At 31.9% G+C, this 22,774-nt stretch overlaps 2 protein-coding genes across 10 annotated transcripts in view; one reads left to right on the top strand and one right to left on the bottom strand.

Annotated features, from left to right (window-relative positions):
* LOC126741573 (autophagy-related protein 16-1) overlaps positions 1 to 22,774 on the top strand; it is a 579,654-nt gene that overhangs the window by 106,302 nt on the left and 450,578 nt on the right. The window lies entirely within an intron of this gene.
* Positions 1 to 22,774, bottom strand: part of LOC126741569 (uncharacterized) — a 251,654-nt gene that overhangs the window by 33,475 nt on the left and 195,405 nt on the right. For all 7 annotated transcript variants that reach the window (XM_050448039.1, XM_050448037.1, XM_050448042.1 and 4 more), the window contains exon 4: positions 19,530 to 19,731. In XM_050448039.1, the coding sequence (XP_050303996.1) occupies positions 19,530 to 19,731 (202 nt within the window). The remainder of the gene's footprint in view (positions 1 to 19,529; positions 19,732 to 22,774) is intronic.

Here is a 22,774-nt window from a genome sequence, read left to right as displayed (position 1 = left end):
GGTTTTTCTTCATATCCAGCAATTCTTGGGTTCTGGTTTCTGGCAACATGCTCAGTACTTTTTCTATCTGCTTTTAAGCCACGGAGTTCATCTTCTAGGTTCGCAATTCTATTTTCATATTCTCTAAATTGTTGTGTTAATTGGTGACCTCTTTCCTATTTAATCTTGTTGTCATGATTGGCCCAGCAGCGTATACAGGGTGTCCGGGGCAAAATACGCCACCCTGAAAATCTTGGCCAAGCACGTCAAATTTAATATTGAGAGGGATATTGACAGAAATTGTGTTTCTCTGACGTCATCCTCTCGCCCCCAAAGCCCCCATATCAATTTTTTTAAATGGGAATAGGGATCAAGTGATTTATTAAAAGAATTTTTATTACATATATTTTTTTATATTTTAATATCAAAATGATTTATATTGATAAAAAAATAAACCTTATTTAAAATGAAAAAAATCAAAGGTATCTAACACCTATTTTATTAAATGTTCAAAATGATCTCCGTTGACTTTCATACAAGCATACAATTGTTGCTCAAAAGAACTGCGTATATTAGCAAACATTTCATGCGTTATTAATTGACATTCGGTAATAATTCTATTTCGAAGATCTTCAAGAGAGTTAGGCTTTGTGGCAAAGACTTTGGTTTCTAGATGACTCCATCAAAAAATCCAAAGGGATCCAAAGTTGGTAAGATCGGGGGATCTAGCAGGCCATTCTATGGTATTTCTCCGGCTAATTGATCGTCCAGGAAATAAGTCGTTCAAAATATGAAGAACGGCAGCAGCATAATGTGGTGGTGTGCCGGCTTGTTAAAACATCACTTCATTTTCTATACAAACTTATCAGCTTGTTTAAATAACTCCATTATTCTGGGATTAAAGGCTCTGCTCCAAGTAATTTTTAGCATTAAGATTTGAATTAGTAAAAAAAAGGTCTTACAATATGATCTCCCAGGATATCAGCCCATACATTAAGATTTTGAGGTCGCTGCGTATGTGTTTCTCGAAATAAATGAGAATTAGGGTCGCTTTAGTATCGACAATAATATCTGTTGACGTTAGCTCATGTACTAGTTAATTTTGTAGGCATATTTGTGTAATTTTAAAACTTTGTGAACGGTACTTTTAGACACGCCAGATGAAGTAGCAATTTTTGGAGCAAATAATTAGGTTTCATCTCAACATGACCCAACACTGCAATTTCTACCACTTCATTTCTCACTGGATGCTATGTAGAGAATAAAATTATGTTTAATTCAAGGTATCTATCAACCCCTATTCCCATTTAAAAAATTGACATAGGGGCTTTGGGGGGCGAGCAGATAATGTTAGAGAAACGCAATTTCTGTCTATATATCCCTCTCAATATTACATTTGACGTGTTAGGCCAATTTTGGCTAAAAAAAAATTTTAAAAGATTTTCAGGGTGGACCGCTTTGTTTCGGACCCCTTGTATTTATCTCAAGATAAGTTTTTTTTTTAAAATTGTGGCACGTCTACTTACAACCAAGGTTGGACATCGACTCTACAGAAGTGCAAATATCCTGAGAAGATAATTCTTAATCACAAGCATTGTTATGCGTCTTCCAGTGGAATGTTGGATCAACGAGATCTTTATTGCTGATAGCAGAGGTCACTCTAATCACCAAGTGCCAACCTACAGTAAACTATCTTAATACACCAATATACTTCCAGGCTCTGGCATCGTCATCACTAGTCATCCTGAAGAGTGAGTCCTTCAAGACCTCCTAATCTTTTACGATAAGAGAGCTAACTTAGGCAGGATTTGTTGGCTCCAACTCACTATCATCAATTAGACTTCCACTAGAATACTTCTTTCTGGTAAAATTGATATACCTATGATCTCAGTTCTTTGGATCATTAGGCTCATCGCAAGACTCATAATGGCTGGCTTCAATATCGCATTGCTCTGCTGCCCATTTGAGCGCCCCAAGTGGAGTTTTTGCCTTCTGAAGAGATGCATAAAATGGCAAAAAAGATGAGTAATTCTTGTAATACCAAGTTGCATGAAGATGATGGTAATTAAGTAAGTACTGATTAAACGACTTCCTGTGCGTATGCCCCGGTATGAATTTGACCGCCGGTGGTATTTAAAGTTCAAATACCAGTATGATCTGATGACAGGGGCAAATGAAAGAGAATGGAATGCTATTAAAGCGAGTACCGGCCGATTGTGATGCGAACTTGTCGATACTGCGTTATGTGTATTATAAAAAAAGTACTCTCCGCATTGTATGGGCATGCTTATGGGCTTTGAGATAAGACATGGTTAGACCAGTTAGCCATATCTATTTTGCGTCGTGTGTGAGAACGTACAGTCACGGAACAACTAATAGGAAGACAATCGTTGGTACGTATGAACGGTCTTCGGTCGGGTACTCATTTAAAATTGCCGGTACTTACTGTAGATTATCTGCGACACTACACATGGGGCTTAAGATGGTACTTAGTTGGACGCATGACACGGAAATCGGGTTTATCAAAATTCATTTTGGCTTTTATATGTTAAAGTTAATTCGGTTTAAACTTTTTGTTTCTCTGTCTAGTTTATTATAAATTTTAATTAAAATGTCAATAAAATGTGATTTTTTTTAAAATTAGGGTTAAAATTATTTGGTTGGTATATGATCTGTTATAAAATGTAATTGAATATTGAAGAAATTAGAGAAGCTTTTAAAAATTTTAAATCAATTTTTGAAATTTTATTAAAATATTTTATTGCCTATTTTATTTCAAAATTGAATTATTTTAAGTTCGAATATTTTTTTTTAAGATTTATTACAGATTTTTTCTTCTCTCAGATTAGGATTTCCTATCTGATTTATTAATTTTAATTAAGATATGATATTTAATAAATTAAATTGAAAGTCTAAAATAGTGAAATGATTGCAATTGTAATTAAATTAAAAATAAATTAAAATTTATCGAAAGTTTAACAATATAAGATTATTTTTTTAAATTTTAACTAAAATTAAAGCTAAAAATTATAAATTTAATAAATTTTTAATTGGAATAGTTTTTTTTTATTTATTTTACCTGTCTTATATTCTTACATAGTACAATTTTCAGTTTTTCTATTTGATTTAATTTTAATTCAAATATTTAATTGCTATTTGTTCGCGTTTTTCTTATTCACTTAAATTAAATTATTTTAATTGGAATATTTTTTAAAATTATTTATTACAAATTTTGTCTTCTCTTAGATTAGAATTGTCAGTTTTCTTGCCTGATTTATATTTATGAATATAATGTTATAACAATACATATTTAATAGAGCAATATATATTTAATTGGAATATTATATTTTATGAAATAAATTAAGTTGAAAAATGTAACTTTGAAATATGAAGATTTGTTTTTTAAATTTTAGATAATATTTAAGATTTTCTAAAAATGTTAAATTTAATTAAAATATAATCCACGTAATTAAAATTAAAATGATTTAATTGAAGTAAATTTTGTTTACAGATTTTTTTGAAGAATGTAAGATTATTTTGTTTATTTCAATTCAAATTAAAACTTCTTATATTTATTTGTTTTTTTTACTTTACTTTTTGAATTATTTTTATTGGAGTAATTGTCTTTCTGTCCGATTTAAACATTTTAATTAAAATGTTAATAAAATATGATTTTTCTAATTAACATGATTTAATTGGAATATTTTTATTTCATAAAATTAATTGAAAGTTTTAATTTAATTTAAATTATTTCTTTTAAGAATCTTAAATCAGTTTTTAAATTTAGTTAAAATATTGAATTGCATAATATTTTTTAAATTTTTTTTTATAATTTACTAAAATCAAATTGGAATAATTTTTTTTAACTATTGATTTTTCTTCCTTAGTTATTAATTTTAATTAAAATGTTTATATATTATGATTTTTTTAGCTTACATGATTTGGAATATTTTTTTTTTATAAAATTGATTAAAAATTGAAAAATTTAGATGCCTAATGTGTATGCCTAATGCTAAAATCGAGTTATTTTTTGAACTATTTTTTAAAATATTGGTTTTTTGTCTTATATATTAATTGTAAATATAATATGATTTTTCTTGTTGAAACATTCTGACGAAAATTTATTGTTTTAATTGTCTGCGAGATTTACCCAAAATGCCCTACAATGAATATATTTTTTTATTTTAATTAAAATTAAAGCGTCTAAAAATTTTAAATCAGTTTTTAAATTTAATTAATATATTCAACTGCCTATTTAAAAAAAAATATTTATTACAGGCTTTGTGTTTCATCTCGTATTCATTTTAATTAAAATGTAAATACGATATGATTTTTTTAATTAAAATGATTTAATTAAAATATGATTTCTAATAGTTTTAATTAAAGTTGCGTGTATAAATAAAGATTAAAAGTGTATTTATTTTTTCCAATTTACAAATACAAATTTTTCCTGATTTACGTATTAAATTAATAACATTGTCAATAACAATAATTTTTTTTAAATATATTTTAATAAAATTTTGCAGAAATTGACTTAACTTAAAATAAATAACAAAACACCAATTTTAAATTAACAATTAAATATGTTAATTAAAATTTAAAAAAAATATCTGCATTTTGACTAAGGTAGATTTTAAAAGTTTGAAAATTTGCTTATTTGAATTTAAAATTAATGTTTATTTTTAATCAAAAATTAAACAAATTTTAACTGAAATTAATTAAATAAGAATGAAATTGAAGAAAACGGATGATGGTTAATATAAAGAGAGAAATTTAATATTCATATTAATAACAAAACTTAAGTTATTCAATTTGTAAAAGAATAATTTGGAAATATCAGAATAGCATACAAAAAATAATTTTAATAACACTTTTGCATTTTTATCGAACTTTAAAAATATATAGTTAAAAGTGAATGAAAATGAAATATCAATGAATAAATCTTTAAAAAAAATCGAGAATAACAGAGTAAAATGATTAAAAACTAATATATTTTATAGAGTAATGTCCCTGGGGTTTTATTTATAAGGTGAAGGTAATAAAAAGGTCTTAATTCTCCAGAAAATTCCTATTTTTATTTTGTAATGATCAGGTCGAGAATTAAAAATCAAAAAGGGGGTTTATTAATTAATTATTTATTTACTTACGAAACGACAAACATATTTTTTTTTAAATTTTCAAAGAAATGTATGGTTGTCGTCGTCTCTTAGCCATAATATATGTGACAATTTTCGTTTTAACTAATGTAAGTACCTTAGTTCTTTTATAATAATAAGTGAGCGTGCTTATAAGGACCTAATGCATTTACCCTACCCCCCTATTTGATTATTATTCCTCGACCTGATGATGCGATAAGTTTTGTAATCGCGAAACCGGTCGTCACAAAATACTAAAAATTAGGAATTTTCTGGAGAAACAAGACTTTTTTTTGCCTTCACCTTATAAAAACTAATAATTTGTTAAAATATTTTTATGATTATGAGCCTAATATAATTTGAAGAAATGTGTAATTAACTCTCTTTATAGCAGTGCAACAAAGATAGACCTTATAATTATAATTAAGCTTTTGAACCATAAAATTACCATATGGGATTAACATGTATTAATTTCCTAGAACCATTATTTAACGTTGGCATCAGAGCTTTACAAGATGCTTTCATTAGCTTACATAAGCCTTATTTAATACTGCGAATATGCTAATGATTTAATAAAAAAATGATTTAAGACTAAATAAAAATTAAGACTAGACTGGAGCACCAATTTCCACTTTTTTAATGGTTTCAAGCTGGTTTAAGCAGCAAGAAGCTCCTCTCATAATGATATATTCGAAAATAATCTGGAGGCAAACAGTTTCTTGCTTTAATTTGCATAAAGGCATTAAAGTGGCTTCATCCAGTTAACCTAGACGGATACATTTTATTACCGATGAGTGTTTTAAATGCATTTTTTTTCAGTGTGTCTAGTTTCTAATGTCTATTCGCTCCCATTAATTAACGATTTTACGATGCCTCCTTTCCTTTAATCTCGAGGTAAAAGATCACTTAATGGCTCAAATAAAATGATTTTTTATTAATATAATGGTCTTTCTGCGTGGCAAAGGCAAGTGCAGCAAGGTCGGATCCGAGCGAGTTCACTTACCGCGAAAGGGAAAGTAAATTGTATAATCATGATGATTTGCATCTGTTTTAGCTTTAGTTACTTAAGCTACTATTTTTTTAAAAGATTTTTGTAACGGGATAAGACGAGTTCAAATGGTGACACAAGGGACTCTTCATTGACATTCAAATTTGTGATAAAAAATGTGACACTTGTTTCTTGTATACACAACAAAGTTAAAGTTTCTTTTTTTATGAAAAGGATCAGATTTAAGTGCTTAACATTATTTAGTTGGTGTGATTGTCAGTTTCATCTGAATCTAGTTTGAGTTGTGGTAATTTTTGTCACAAGCAATACATCATATATTATTCTCGCTAAACAAATGTTTTAATCAACGATTTTTAAAATTTTTGGTTTTGGTATATTTATCAATCGTATATGGTCAAGGCATATTTATTAAATTGTAGAATATATATATACAATATATATACGGTTCTGTTTACAAAAGGGAGAAAATTTTGGCATTTAAAAAATAGACAAGTTATGACATATTACACTCGATCACCACGCCTAAAATATGTGATAAAATGACCCTGATATCACATATATGTACCATACGATATACTTTTCATACCCGTATATGTCTTATAGTGTAATAATAGAATATTATACACAAAGAAATCTAGAAAAAAATAGGAAATGCATTTACGTGTATGAAACTATAATTATACCAAATAAATACAAATTTGCTCAAAACTACTAAACAAGTATTAGATTTTTTTTTAAATTTTATAGAGGTTTGTATAGACATTTTTTTATTTTGCCAGATTTTTAATGTTATTTTTTATGTTTTCCAGGAGTTGGAAAACAGAATTCTTGTTCTTCATCTAATTCTTACAAATAGTAAAAAAGATAGCCGATTGCGGTTTCCAGTTTTCTTCTAATAAGATGAATCTACCATCACACCATCGCAATTATAACGTGCTATTTAATTTTTTGTGAAAAAATCAAAATAACAGTTTTTAGTTCAAATGACGTCTCCTACCAATTTTAATAAAAACGTTGGCGCACTACCGGATACAATAGTTAAAGGCACTTACATTTCAGTTTTAAACTAGCCCAAATTGAACAAAATCGAATGTATTCCCTTACTTTATAAAGGTCGCTCCGCCAATGAGTCTTTGGCCAACGTGCATTCTATATAATCTAAAAATTAATCGAAAATTAACTTTTAAGGTAATATTCAATTCCTTTAATACATCTTTAGGAGTAATCCGGATAAATTTAGTGGCAGTTTAAGTGCAAATTCTGGACTTTGTACCTTCAATCTCTTCTTAAAAAAATCCAAGCCTCCTTATAGCTCCTCTAGGAAATTGACTTTCATCATTATCACTTTCTAAACCTCCAAGGACTCTTCTACCTTGGTCCTAAGACAAGAAAGGACAAATTGATCAATGAATCTGGATCAAGAAAAAGAATCAATGTGCTCAAGGACTTGAGACTCCAATTGGTTCCAAGACTCTGGGTAGATGTTGTGGTTTTCTCTGTCTTCTGTGACACACCAAAATAACAATAATCTCTTTTAGTTAAGCAAAGCATACGCACCTAATTACTTCTCTCAAATCACTTCATAAACTAGATGATTAGGTAAATTAATATACAGGTTGAGCCAATAAAGGTCCCGGATGCGGAATCAATGTACTTGTCAGGCATGTATAGTACAAGAGGGCCAAGTATAACAAAGGAACATGAACTTCGCTTTCAACTCAACTTAAAACGTAGCCTACCCAATTAAATCACTTCATTAGCGGGATACTGAAGGAAATGACCATGTAACCCAAAAATGTTATTAATTACATCAACTCGGCGATTATCGCTTAGTAAAATTATTATTCATAAATATATTAACTGAACTGTAATTATTATTTACAATATAATATTTATTGCGGAATATGTAGCGGTTTTTAATTAAATTAAGGCGAACGGGTCTCATTCATGAGGCGAAATAGTTATGCAAATTTTTAACACCAGTGCATATCAACAATAATTATTACACTCGAAATCAAATTGTGCGTGCGACCTTGTTTCTGATGTTAATAAAAGAAAACGTACGCTAAACGTGTTGTTGCGTGACAAATTCTCCTGCAAAAAGGTTAACTATCGGTTTGGATACCAACTGTAAAATTGTAGATTATTCAAAGATGCTAGTATTATCAGGCCATTCATTACGTTTAAATATGGATGTTTTAAACGTGGTTTTAGCTTAGAACTCACCTTCAAGGTAACATTTAATTTCTACAGCGCAAGGGTACCTAAAGAGTAATCAGTACATCATGAACTTGCAACTCTTCTTTGCAGCACTTTCTTAACCTCCGAGGACTCTTCTCTTTTGATCCTAAGATATGAGAAGATATTGATCATTAATATGTACTCAAAACTCCAATTGAGTCCAAGACTCTGGTTGGCACTACGAGTGGTGCTTCTGTGGCACACAATACATCAACTAGCATCTCTTTCAATTTATTTTAAATGTGATGAAACTATTAGAGACTTGGATCTTTCCACAGTTTAGAACTATTTGCCTTCACTCTCTTTTCAATAGATAAACTTTTTTTCCTCGGACTCACTATTTTATTTTCCTTGCAGATTGTTAGTATTTATCTCCCTTCAAGAAGACAATTTTTCTTAAGCAATGATTTCCCTAAAAATTGTCCTCGTATTCAACTTTTCTAAGAGACTCACTTTCATCATAATCATCATTAGCAAGGACATAAGACTCATGAGTTTCAGGGATTCATGAAGAAAGATTGATTGTTTATGCCGCTTTTCTTTTTTGCACACTCCTAGTGGTTTCATTTTCTATAGTTATTACGACTGATTAAACACAAATTCCATCGAGAAGCAGGTTTCTCACTAACGAACAAATTGAAATTCCTGTTGCATTAACTACAATTAATAGCTGATCGTGTTCGAAAAGGTCTTCATCCTTATTATCATTCTCAGGTGATAGTCTTTAGAAGAAATTAAAACCAGATTTTTGAACTCGTTGTTAGTCAAACATCATGTTGAATGTTTAAGTAGTAACATCAAAGAAAGCCGTGCCATGGATGTTAGAAAAGGAAGTGAGAGAGTCTGGGATACGAAATAAAAAGACCAGAATAAAAGCAATCGATCTGGTCACCGCGATAAGTGGTTTATATCTGTACCACAAGAGAAGAACTGTCCATATTGACACTCTATTGGTGAAAAAGGACAAACAGATATATTCACTATACATCTTTGTGAGCTTTAAAAATTCGCTAACTTATGAACTCTTTATTAAAAGCTCATGAGCTTTGTTCAGCTTGAATTCTCCCGTTTGGTGAACTCGAAGGAGCTTTTACTTTCATTTACTCCCAAGTATTCTTGTAGCAAACAATTTTTATCGACATTTGAAGAACATATGTAATTAAAATAAACACTAACAGACGTTGCTCAATGTATGTTTTAACTGTTTATTATTCAGCAGTCTAATGCGGTAAATATTCTGGGCTTTTATGGCCTTACACTATACCGTTTTATCGGCTACCAGATGTTTTCTAATATTACACCATCTATTGAAAGAGAAATATGATATAATGCATATTAATCTCCAAAATATGAAAAAGATACTGGTAAATGCTCAGGACTGAGCAAGACTGAGATATGGAAATCGCTCGCTGAAGATGCTAATCAACGTTATTTTTCTTCTCTACAATAATTATGGTGCGTTATTTCAAGTTCTTTCATTGTTTGGAGGAGTTGGAGAATGTCGATACATATTAAGATGTCAGTTGACTTTTTAGTTTCATTCCTAAGCTGTTGTCTGAATGTTCTGCAAATTGGGTTTTTATTCTGTTTCCTTCTAAGGCCTTTGATCTCCTGGCAATGGGTCCAAAGTATGTTAAATACTGTTGGATGACATAAATGGGTAGTCTGATTTTATTTATTTGTATTGTACAACAACACATTTCTAGAGCGTCAGTTCTCATTATCCACGTCTCAGCTGCATAGATCGCTATGGAGAAAATGCGAGTTCGTATAAGCCTGAATCTAGTATTAATTGCAATGAAAGTGTCCTTCTAGATACGGGTGAGTTTCGCTGTTGAGTCTCGTGCCATGACGATGCTCTTACGGATTTCAGTTTCACAATCTCCGGTATTGGTGAGGAGAGATCCAAGATACTCAAAGTGATTGACCACTTGGTAACTGACGAAATTTGTCATGTAAGGCTATTGTTATTATCACTGTCCACAATCATTACTTCAGTCTTTGAATTATTGATTTTCAATCCGTACCGTCCGCTCTGTTCATCTTGCTTCTACATTATATTAATGAGTTCATTATTATCAGGGGATCATTTGCGTACCGTAGGTTGTTAATTTTTCTGCAGCCAACAGCGATGGCACTCTTCCACTCATCAAGAATTGCCCATATATATCGAAGAGAAGGGGAGATAAATCTGACTTGTCTTAATCACTATCTGGATAATAGTTTTGTACCTAAAGAAGTTGATGTAAGATGAGTAAATGTAGAGTAAATGGAGATGAATGCCCCAGATCTTAAGGCAGTCAGAGATAGCTGAACTATGTCTAGAGAGGTTTCCTTTTGTGATTTGAGTACAGCGTTTGATTGTGTCAACTATAATATTCGTTTGCGGAAGCTCTCCCATAACAACTTTTCACCTGCCAGCATCTTACTCTTGCAATCTTACATTCAAAACATACAACAAGTGGAGCTTAGTAAGGTCATAGTAGTGTCAGATGGATTCAAAATGGGTCGTATCCTAGGACTTATTTTGTTTCTCGTTTTAATAAATTACCTACCACAACATGAAGATGAAGAAATATGACCACTCTTGGCTGATGACACTATTCTATCTATGGGTGTTTACTTACTATCGGAGGTCCTACAACTCTATAGAAATACTCAAACTAGAGCTTCAACTTAGAATAGTGGCTTTTTTTCTTTCCAACAAGTTGCTACTTAATGCAGCAAATCTTAAAGACCGCACAAATAGTGCTTTCTATAAGAGAAGTGAATGTCCCAAATTAAGCTGAGGATACCTTTTAAGGTATAACTTTAGACCATAAGCTGCAATGGAGAAATCACATAAGTAGTCTTGCTGAAAAACGTATAAGTTCTTTGCTTATCCTATTTAACATTGTTCCACTATCATATCTCTCATATGCTATAACACTGTGGGCATGTATTTGTGAAGTTGATGACTGTGACCTGTATCGTTTTGTACGACTTTTATATATAAAAGAAGACATTCAGACGTACATAATGAGAAGTTGTTACGTAACTGTTACGAACATGTCTATAATTATCAGACTTAAAAAAATCGGCAAAATCCACTAAAATCATATTGGCGACTTGGCAGGTGTCAAGATGGACCAATATATTGGAATATACTATAAGATTTTTTAATGCTCTTCCCATGAATATTTGAGACGTGAGACTTTTGTTAGCTTTAAGAATACAGTCAAGAACTTACTAATAGAAAATACTTCTTATACATATCAGGAATATTTTAATCACAATTATGTGTTTTTAACCTTGAACTGTTTATAAACTGTTTTTCTCTTCTTTTAAAAATGATACTATTGCTAGGATTCTTTTGAGTTCTAACATATATTATATCTTTTTTTTATGACGTATGTAAACATGTACATACTATATATTAGCATTAATAAAGATTGATTGATTTATGCTTCGTTTCGGTTTTAATTAGTGACTAGACTCGTTATTGCAATATAATACATTGATTCCGCATCCAAGATTTTCGTTGACCGGACAGGTATAATAACTTCCCTTTTGGTATATTTATAACGTCTAAGGCCAAGATATTGGTAGTATAATCGTAGTTAACTCTTCAACCGAGGAGCATACGCTGTCTTGTTTTTAGGCAGTGCTATATACTCTTAATCACTGGTATTTCAATTATATATCATAACAAAAAGCTAATGATACCTTATAATAATTAAAATTTAAATCGTAATTGAATGAAATAACAACATCCGAGACTATACGTATATTTATAAAATAACTTGGTTTAAGGTGTAACTCGAACCGCCCATAATATCTAAGTTTAATTAACGTCGTTACGATAGTTCTTCTTACCGACACTTAACCCAAACCGGGCTTAACATCCCGTCCTAATATCAGTTTATCTAAGACGATTACACCTACCGAGATTATAATACTTGAATAAAGACATGCGGTACTCCTTTATCTGGCACGATTTCTGTGCTAATACGTACGTGCCGTTTTGCATATCTGCCCGTTTATCCGTGCTTTATTTCAATTTTTGCACCAAGTGCCATGTGTGAGAGGTCGTCGAGGTTAAAGAGCGGATTTCATGCACGTCGTTTATTGAGTTGGGGCGGCAATTGACGACCGACCTTAAGACGGTACTGTTAAAGACCGTTACTAAATTGGCTTTAGGTTAACGAAAATTGCATTAAAGAATGTTTATAAGGTATGAGTTTTTCAGTATGATTCCGAAAAAACGAGACAGAATAAAACCACACCAAAGGTTCCAACCATAGGACTAATGTAACCCTCAGTTTCCAGAAACTCCTAAGGAGCAACCTCATCACAAATGATAACTCTCAATATATCCAGTAAATATCCAAAAGTTTCCTTTTTTTTAAATATAAATGTTCAGTCCATATGAAAGACAATAAATAAAATTGTCCAATAAATAGATAATTTTTTGATGCAAAGTGAAAACGTAAATTTCGGAGTAAAATGTCCATGCAATGCGGAACAGGTCCATTAAATGGTACTACCTTGGTACTCATTTTAAACACATCCATTAGAATTGTCCAATGCCCAATGGCTCTTTATTATTGTTTTATCAATGACTTCTTATTTTATTGAAGCTATGATATTAAGAATTTCGTAACTTCAAATATATTTATTAAAATTAAGCTATCGTTTTCGACGAGATATGAATGTTATAGAAAAATAGGAGTTCAGTGTCTTTTCATTTCTGTTCGTCTAATGGCTTTTTACTTTTTTTCAATTCATGGGCTTGAAATTCACCTAAATCCATAGAATATAGTTTATCCCATACGTCTGCATATGCCGATTGTAATTACTAAATTAATGGAATCCTTAGGAACGCTTATGGCGCTAAAGTCTATTGATATTCATAGGCAATATCTGGATATCAACATTACTTGTGTGATTCGCTAGTTTTATCTCAATATAATGTTGTCTTATTCTGATATTGTCTATGGTTGGTGCTTGGACTATAAGGATAAGAGAATAATACAAAAGTTACACCATACCTTTATCGGAAAATATCCTTTAGAGTTAATGTTCATCATTTGAAACTTCGAAGAAAAAAGCTTTAAATTCGCAAACATCGAACTGAATTATTTAAACGATCATTTTCTTACAATATTACTAGACAAATTATTTGTTTTTATATCAACTTAAACTCTTTACACATTTTAGGTAGTGTTTTTGAAAAACATATATTTACAATGATGTTTGGTAGTCAGTAAATAGCCTTCTGAACCCAGATGTCCGGCATAGATTATGCTTTTGTGATTTACTTTAAAAATGTGTTTTATTTGTGTTAAAAAATATTAAAAATAAATATTACATAGACATGTTTATAAATTTAGATTATTTTAAGTTTAAGATTTTAGTGTTGTCACACTTGAAAGTTGGTTTATACATTATGTCTGGCTTTTATTTACGCGTTTAGTTTTTTCCAAATGATTTGTTATTAATATTATTATTATTATTATTATTATTATTATTATTATTATTATTATTATTATTATTATTATTATTATTATTATTATTATTATTTAAGAAAAGATGAACGTCTTTCATAGATCCATCTATGAAATTATGATTCCAATGGCTTTTCATTAATTTATTAATATTTATCAAATAGTTTCTCATTTTTTTAAGGTGTGGCATTAAGAATTTCCTAAATCTATGAAACGTTATACATATTTTTATCTTTCAACCAGTATGAATGCCTGATGTACCTTATAAAAATATGAGTCTAACGGATTTTCTACTGGACTCAGGTAAACTAATTATACTTTTCAAAACGTCGTTTAGAAGGCCACTGAAACTCCATTGGATAAAGATAAATTAAAATCCATTGGCTTGTACAAAATTATTATCCAGTAGATGTCCATAATTAATCTACGGACATTTCGACCTATAGTTTGGACCACTCAGGGCATCCATTGGAAGATGAGTGCTGACGGAGGACTGAACTATTTTCAATAATTTGCGCTCTTCACTTCTCTTCAGTTTTCAGATATCTGACCTAGATTCTCTCTCTCTCTTTCTCTCTTTGACCATTTTTTTATAACGTTTGAATTAAAAGTTTTCACTCAGTTATTCAATAGGTTTTACCTTAATTCAGCAGTAGTGACGCTGAAACTAAATGGGGTGCACGGAGGACTGAACGATCCACGTTGAATTAGTCAATGAGGTTTAAGAGTGTCGGACGAAGCACTAAACAAGTTCAAAGGCTATTAGGTTCGTTTTGCGCATAGCCAGGCAGAGGAGTGTCGCCACGTCAAAAATGGTAATTCTTAAGATATAGTAAAAGCACTAATATTAAAAGTTTATTAGCTTTTAAACTAATTCAAAAAGTTGGTCAAATCTATTTTGAATTTTATCTAAAAAATTTAGATTGACTTCGACATTTTTTCCTATGTATCGGTTGGAGGACTGAATGGTCAAAATATGCACAAATCCTGAAACCGGGTTGCCAAAACAAATACTATAATTTTCCTAGGAGTAAACACTAAAATATTTAAGCCACTTGGTCATTAAAAAATCTATTTTGAGTTATTGTCACTTTTCCCTAAATCTTAATAATTGCTCAATAAGCAAAGGCAACTCTGACACTGTGTCCGAGACAGTTCGACTTTATTAGTCGGATGAAGGACTGAACGGTCAAGGTAGCGTCCCAAACTCTTAAAAATGGGTTTCAAGGAAAATATTTCAATTTTCATAGGCATAATGATCAGTGGCAAGCCTGGGACGCGTAGGCATTGACCGTATGGGTCGGGTAAATGACTAAACGGTAAAGACAATACCGCAAACTCTGAAACAGGGTTGCCAAGGCAAATACTTCGGTTTTCCTAGAAATAGACACTGAAATATTAAAACTCAGTCACTAATACGTTAATTTAAAATATTATCCAAAAACTCCCTAGATCGTAATTTTTCCCTAGATTTCATAAAGTATTCAATGAGTAGTGGCAAACCTGGGACTGTGTCTTCCTGCAGCTACACTAAGAGACCAACTCTTCTAACTTGGTCCTAAGACATGAGAAGACAAATTGATCAGGAGAAGGAGGATCAATATGCTTAAGGACTCGAGAATATTTCGATGAACGTTCACCATACGTTGTAAATAAAATAGTAACAAAGCGGAAGAGCTCTTGGATTGCAGATAATATGAGATATCTTGTGCTTTTAATCAATACGGCTCTTTCAAAATATAAAAAGGAAAAAACAGTAAGTAGTTGAGAAAATTGGCAACCTCGGAACCAAGTTACAATAGCTATTCATCGAGAGAAGAAGTGCTACTTTAATCAACCACTGGAATATGTCAACCCTGCCACAGCGTGGAGCGTCCGAGTGTATTGGTCAGGTGGAGAAAGGAATGGTGAAAACTCTGAAACAGGGTTGTCAAGGCAAATACTTTAATTTTCCTAAGAATAAATACTGAAATATTTAAAATTAGTTGGGTATTAATAAAGCATCAGTTTAACTCTGGAATGTTCTGCGTAGGCTTACTATTCACTTAAAACTTTGATATTTTATCTTTAAAATAAAAAGGAAGGAGTTAGAAATTAAGAGTTTTAACTTACATCTCTCGAGGAAGTTAGGAAGGCAGTGTTTTCTATAAAATCGAAGCCGTTGATATAGATGGGATAGGCTTGGCTATGCTGATACACTGTTGTATATTTATTCTCCCACATATTGTGCCTGTAACTGCTGTATCGCATCGTCTACTTTTCCAGAGTCTGGGAAATCTTCATATCTATTTCCAATACCCAAAGTTGCATCACCAAGTCAATTATTCGATTATAGGCCTATGTTTTCAGCATTTTTTCCACCATCTCCAAAATATTAGATAAAGTTTTGAAAATCAAATAATGTGGATAGATTTGCTATTTTGCCTCCATTTCAATGTGTGTTCAGAGGGGACTACAGCTGTCCACCTAAATGTAATGGATGATATCTTGTTATCAAGTTGTCTTCTTTTTATCCTTGTTTGCGGCTTGCTATTAGGGTTCATCCTTGGACCTTTGTTTTTCACTTTATATACTTCGCAATAATCATCTTATCTCAGATACTCACTGCTCCATATATATGCTGATGACACACAAAATTACTTGTCATTTTTACTAATAAAATTGAAGAAGCTAACAAACGTGCTTCTCGAGACCTTCGCCTGCTTGCCAGAGCCTCCGAAGATCTCTGGTTAACTTAAATTCATACCAACCAATTCATTTAACCAATAAATGTCAGGCTCTTCTATTTGATAGGATTCAGTGTAGAAACAAGTATGAAACCCTTGTAAAAATTGATGTAGATGGTGAAACGATAAAATGTCTTCCTGTAGGTAAGACTCTTGCTGTACTATTGCTGTGACCTTGTAAAAATTGATGATGGTGTTTATAAACTTAAAATCAGTTCATGTTTCAACTTTTTAATTTACTCTATAGACATTATTATCATTATTATATTGAAGGTTATTCCAGAGAAGATGCATATTATTGATATAAATAATAGCTCTCTTAATAATGACTATATTAAAATGCACATTGCATCACCAAATTTATAATTTTAGAAAATATAAAAAAAAAATTACCAGTCATGCCTCTTATCGGTACGGAATGAACTTATTTGATATGCATGTCTAAATAAAGGATTCTATAATGGACTTTCAGTTGCATAACATTAAGTTTACCGTTGGAATGTTTTTGTACCCGTTATTACCTTATAGTTAAAAATGAATCTAAAAAGATGATCGTTCATTTCCCCTGTTAAGAAATCAGCGGGCCATGCTGACCAAAAACAGAGTTGAAGAACCATATTTGGCATAAGCAATAACTAGTCATTATCGGAATAAAATTTCGGTAATCACCGGGATTAAATGTAGATTGATCAGATAAGTTCCATTACAGGTTAGTTACCCAAGTAATGTCAATACACTTACAATTGGAATTTTAATGCCGTCGTTCCTTCATTTTTGTATCATTTTACGACGGGATGTGCTAATTACATTCCCTGGCTCACATAGTGAGATTACGTAATTAACTATTTTATAAACTGCTTACAGAGACTTTTAACAAGATCGCAAATGCCTCTAAAAATCGAGCATATCAAATGAGTCGGACGGGGGACTGAACGGTCCACATAAATCTACGCACGATTTCACCCTGTAAAATTGGTGTTTCGCTAACTAATTTTGTTTGCATCTTCAGTTCATCTGAATTAATTAACTGAATGTGCATATACTAATACGATTCTCTAGGTAATCTCAAAACTGCTTCGGAAAGTTAAATTTCACTTGCCCGCTTATTTATTATGCTAGAAAACTATTTACAGCCAGTATCCCTAATTGCGAAATAAGGCACTATCAAGCAAATTGCCCGGCAATTATTCGCATGCCTCATTTGTACTGTCGGTAAATGCCGCCATCTTTATTGATTGCTGCCGTTACTTTATCGATGAAATTCGTAACGCATTTGTCATTCTGCGAAATTTAATTAGATCGTGTTTTGACAGTATCAGAAAAATATTTAGAGTCTTAAAGTGTTTATCAATAGTTTTGTGTTGGAAGTTCTGGAGGTTCCAGCACTATGAGTTTCCGTTCATAAACGACTGACGTTTCACTAGAATTCACAATTTCCTAGAGGTAAAATGCCTAGTAAACGCAATGTTGGGAGTATATTAAATATGTCGGACTGAGACTAATTGAGCAACAATCTACGCAAACTCCGCTTTGGAGCTATGTATTAAAAAGCGTCAAACAATCTTTTCTTCTTATTCTTCAGCTTTCATATACTTGATCTCTAGATTTTCTCTTTCTGACCATGTTGAAAAAATGTTTGAATTCAAAATTCGTATCCAGTACACTACGTTTTACCCTCCCTAATTCAGCAAGAACGGCGCTGAGACTGAATGGGACGCACGGAGGACTGAATGGTCCGCAGTAATTTTGTCAATGAGACAGACAGAACAGTGTTACTTGGAAGATGTAGGAAATGCACTAATATTGAGAGTTAAATAATTTGTGAAATATATTTTATATTTATTATATATTTTAAATTTAATATAAAAAATCCCTAGATTGTAATTTTTCCCTATATTTTAAGAATTACTCAATACGCAATGCCAATCCTGGAATTACGTAGGCACTTTGAGTGTATTGGTCGGAATGGAGGACTTCACGGTCAAGATATTTAGGCAAACTCTAAAACAGAATTACCAAGGCAAATATTTAAATTTTCCTAGAAATAATGACTGATATATTAAAACCAATTGGTCATTAATAAATTCATTTTAAACTTTATCTAAAAAATCCCAGGCTTGTAATTTTTTCCTAGATTTCAATAGTTGTTGTATATAGTGGGCAATAATTATGGATTTTGTTTTTTTATTTAAGAGCAGTGCCTATATATTAAATACTAGTCGGTCATTAATAAATCTATTTTAAATTTTCTCTAAAAAGTTCATAGATTGTAATTTTTCCCTAGATTATAAGAATTACTTAATAAGCAATGGCAACCCTGAAACTGCGAAGGCAGTTCGATTGTATGGATCGAGTGGAAAACTGAACGGTCAAGACACTTACGCAAACTCTGAAAGAGCAAATATTTTAATTTTCCAAGGAGCAAAGACTGATATATTAACAAATCCCTAGATAGTCTCGCTATATTTCTTACCCAAATTATATCAAAGAGGTCGAACGAAGAATTGAACGGTTCACAATGATTCGTGCAAGCTCGGTAGCAAGGTTGCTATGTCGAAAACATAAATTTTTCTAGAAGATTTAGAATAAATTCCTTAGAAAATAAACATTTTAATATTACTGAATTTAAACATAACAATTTAGATAATAATACCCTAATCAATACTTAGATTCCTAAAAGTTAATACTACCCTGGGGACAACGGAAATTCTAGGACCAAGTGGCAATTCTAATAATTGGGTCGGATGGCAAACTAAACGGTTCACGACAGACTTGCGCACACGCCGTTTTCCCATTGCCTTAGTTTTATAAGATTTTTAATACATTTACGCCAAATGCCTTTAACCCTTATAATAATACTATTTTTTTTTTAATTTCCAGGTAAGCACCAACCAAACGACATTAACTACTCAGTAAGTAATAATAATTTCCCCTTAAAAAAACAATGACTTACCTGCAAGCAAACTCTGATTCACCCAAACACAATTCGAAACATTCCTGTCTGGAACCGACAATCTGGTGAGTTTTCACATAGTTGGTGAGTCGATAGTTCTGGACACGGTCAATGCACCATGCTCTTTCACAGGGTTTCACCCCTAAGCAGCTTTTCTGAGCGTAGATCGTAAAAACTGGGAACTGAGACTTTGTTAAGGCACCTGGAACAAAAAAAAAATCATTTTATTTTACAGCAAAGGCGCACCAAACAAGCACTTCGACGTATTAGCAATTAAGTCACACTTCTCACTTTCGCTTAACGCGTTAGCAGATTACGTATCCGATGAAATGAGATACAAGCAAAGAATCGTATTTGAAGATAGATTAAAGCGTAAAGGTGATTAACTTAGGTAATGTTATCTTAACGATGCTATGTGCATTGGTGTTCGCCAGTTGACGTATTTAATGAGCAGTGAAAATTAGATGTTAAGATTAACGTTTTTTTTTAAGTAAGATAATGGTTAAGATAGTTATTGTGTACTTTACATATTAACCGCAACTCTTAGTTTTACATGGAATAGAAATTTAATACCATGTAATTGTCCCAGTGGTCCAATTGTCTGTAATCCAACCTGTCACCTGTAGGATACAAACGACGAGAAGAATCTCATGATTCAAAGGATGAAGTGCAAAACATACAAATGAGCTTGGGGCAATACTTTTTGATCAGAAGATATATTTAGAGTGAAAACAGGCTGATCAGAAAAAGAAATTGATAGAACTCATTTAGTTTTTAACTCTAATTAGTGAAATTGAGTTAAAGGTATTGGAGGAAGGACTGAATGGCTTTACTTAGTTTATTGATTATACTCTGCATTCTCTCGGATTGGTTTTACTCTAAATTCTGACTTAACTGGTCGGACCAAGAACTGAGTAGTGTTACCATGCCAAATTTTTTTCTATAAGAAGGCAATGTCCTAGATATAGTAAAAGAACTGAATTTTATCTAACAGATTCTCATTTTCCGGCTAATTTTCCCTAGTGATCAGGAATTGCCTCATTAAAAAATCCTTGAGTATGACAATCCTGAGGGTATCGGTCTGGTGGAGGACTGAATTTTCCGCGCTAATATGCACAAACATCTAAACAGGAGCTAAGACAAGAATTTCAATTTTTCTAAGAGTGAATTTAAAAAAATGCCTCCGAGTTACTTAATGAAAAATGACTAAAAATGCGAACCGTGAACGTAAGTGGGCGGGTCTTTGCTGAGCCAATCGATTATATCAAATGGATCGAATGGAGGACTGAACAGTCTGCACCAATTCACGCAAGCTCCGAAGCAGGGTTGCCATGCGGATATTTTAATTTTCCTAGGGAAAAATTTGCTAGATATGGTAAATGAACAAATACTTAAAATCAGTAGGATATTAAATTTTTTTTATCTAATGGATTCTCAGATGGCCAATTTTTCTTAGTGTTTAGAAATTGCTCGATTAAAAATCTTTGAGAATGGCAACCTTGAGACTGAATCGGTCTGGTGGAGGACCGAACGGTCTGCGCTAATTCGTACAAACTCCAGAACAGGGGTGCCAAGACGAGAATTTACATTTTTCTGGGAGTAAATTAAAAAATCCTCCAGGAATGGTTTAATGAAAATAACCTAGGAATTCCAACCCTGAAACTAAGTGAGTGGTTAGATCAAATGGATCGGACGGAAGACTGAACGGTTTGCACCAATTCACGCAAACTCCGCAGCACGGTTGCCACGTGGATATTTTAGTTTTCCTAGGGGAAAATTTTCTAGATATTGTAAATGAAATAATATTTGCAATAAGCTAGCCATTAATAAATTAATTTTTTATCTAACAGATCTATAGATGATCATTTTACCTAGATTTTAGAAATTGCTAGATTAAAAAAACTTAGGAATGATAACCCTGAGACTGATTGGGTCGGGTGGAGAACTGAACGATACACGCTAATTTCCACAAACTCAAGAACAGGGGTGCCAAGAAAAGAATTTAAATTTGTCTAGGAGTAAATAAAATTTCTCTTAGGAATTGCTTATTAAAAATGCCTAGGAACTCCAACCTTGAAACTGAATGGGCGGTTCTTTGATTAGTCAGTCGATTATATCAAATGGGTCGGACGGAGGACTGAACGCAAGCAGAGAAGCAGTTGCCAAGAAGTAAAAGAAATATTTGAATACCAGGATTATTTACGGAGCACATCGGCCAACTGAAAAAAGTCAATATTCCGTCATTGGGAGCTATTAACCTTTTTATTAAGTTTCAAGCAAGGTCAAAGTTTCACCGAAATTGGAATATGAATGAGGACCAAGAGATACAATCATGTGAATATTATGATTTTTATCTAATAAACTACCGTTAAAGAGGTTATCAAGTGGTGATGGAAATGAAGTAATAAGACTGATATATATAGTGCATCTGTAAAGTAGCGGATAAATTCAATAAAAATGAAATGTTTAGGGTTTTTCTTTGTATAAATTAAATATACAGGGTGACTAAAAAATGATTTCATCAATATGTTTTTTAAATGGAAACCACAAAATTTTTTCATGCAGAATCAGAAAGAACGCATTTTTTACAAAGGATATGGGACAAATGAATAGTGGTTACATACGCAATTTTAAACGAAAAATGATGATGAAATGTAAAATTAAAGAAATATCTATCTAAATTAAATGTTGGTATTTTGGTTTTTTAGTTGTTGTCAGTGTCAAAAAGTGAATGTATTTTGGTGCAACTATTTGAAGTATTTTTACATTTGCAAGTGGTGTTTATCCTTTTTGAGATGGCGAATGTCACCCTGCGGAAGGACATGCACCAACGTGATCTTTTTTTCAGCAAGATAGAGCCCCGCCACACTATGCTTTACCCGTTCGTAATTATCCAGATGAAGTTTTTTTAAATCATTGGATAGGTAGACGAGGGTTCATTGAATGGCCACCCAGATCGCCAGATTTAACTCCCCTTGATTACTTTTTATGGGGATACTTAAAAAGTACAGTATATGTCACTAAACCAGTGATTTTAGAAGATTTAAAAGAACAAATGCGCCAGGAAATTAGAAATATCACTCCAGATGTCATTGACAACGTTCAAAAAGAATTTTTAAATCAGCTTGGTTATTATCAAGTTGTTAATGGTGCTTAATTTCAATATTTACTTTAGATAGGTATTTCTTTAGTTTTACATTTTACCATCATTTTTCGTTCAAAATAGCTTATGCAACCACTATTCA

The sequence above is a fragment of the Anthonomus grandis genome, chromosome 10 (genome assembly GCF_022605725.1).
Source record: "Anthonomus grandis grandis chromosome 10, icAntGran1.3, whole genome shotgun sequence".
Classification (NCBI taxonomy): domain Eukaryota; kingdom Metazoa; phylum Arthropoda; class Insecta; order Coleoptera; family Curculionidae; genus Anthonomus; species Anthonomus grandis.
Note: the sequence above shows the minus strand (reverse complement) of the source record. Positions and strands in the feature narration are given on the sequence as shown.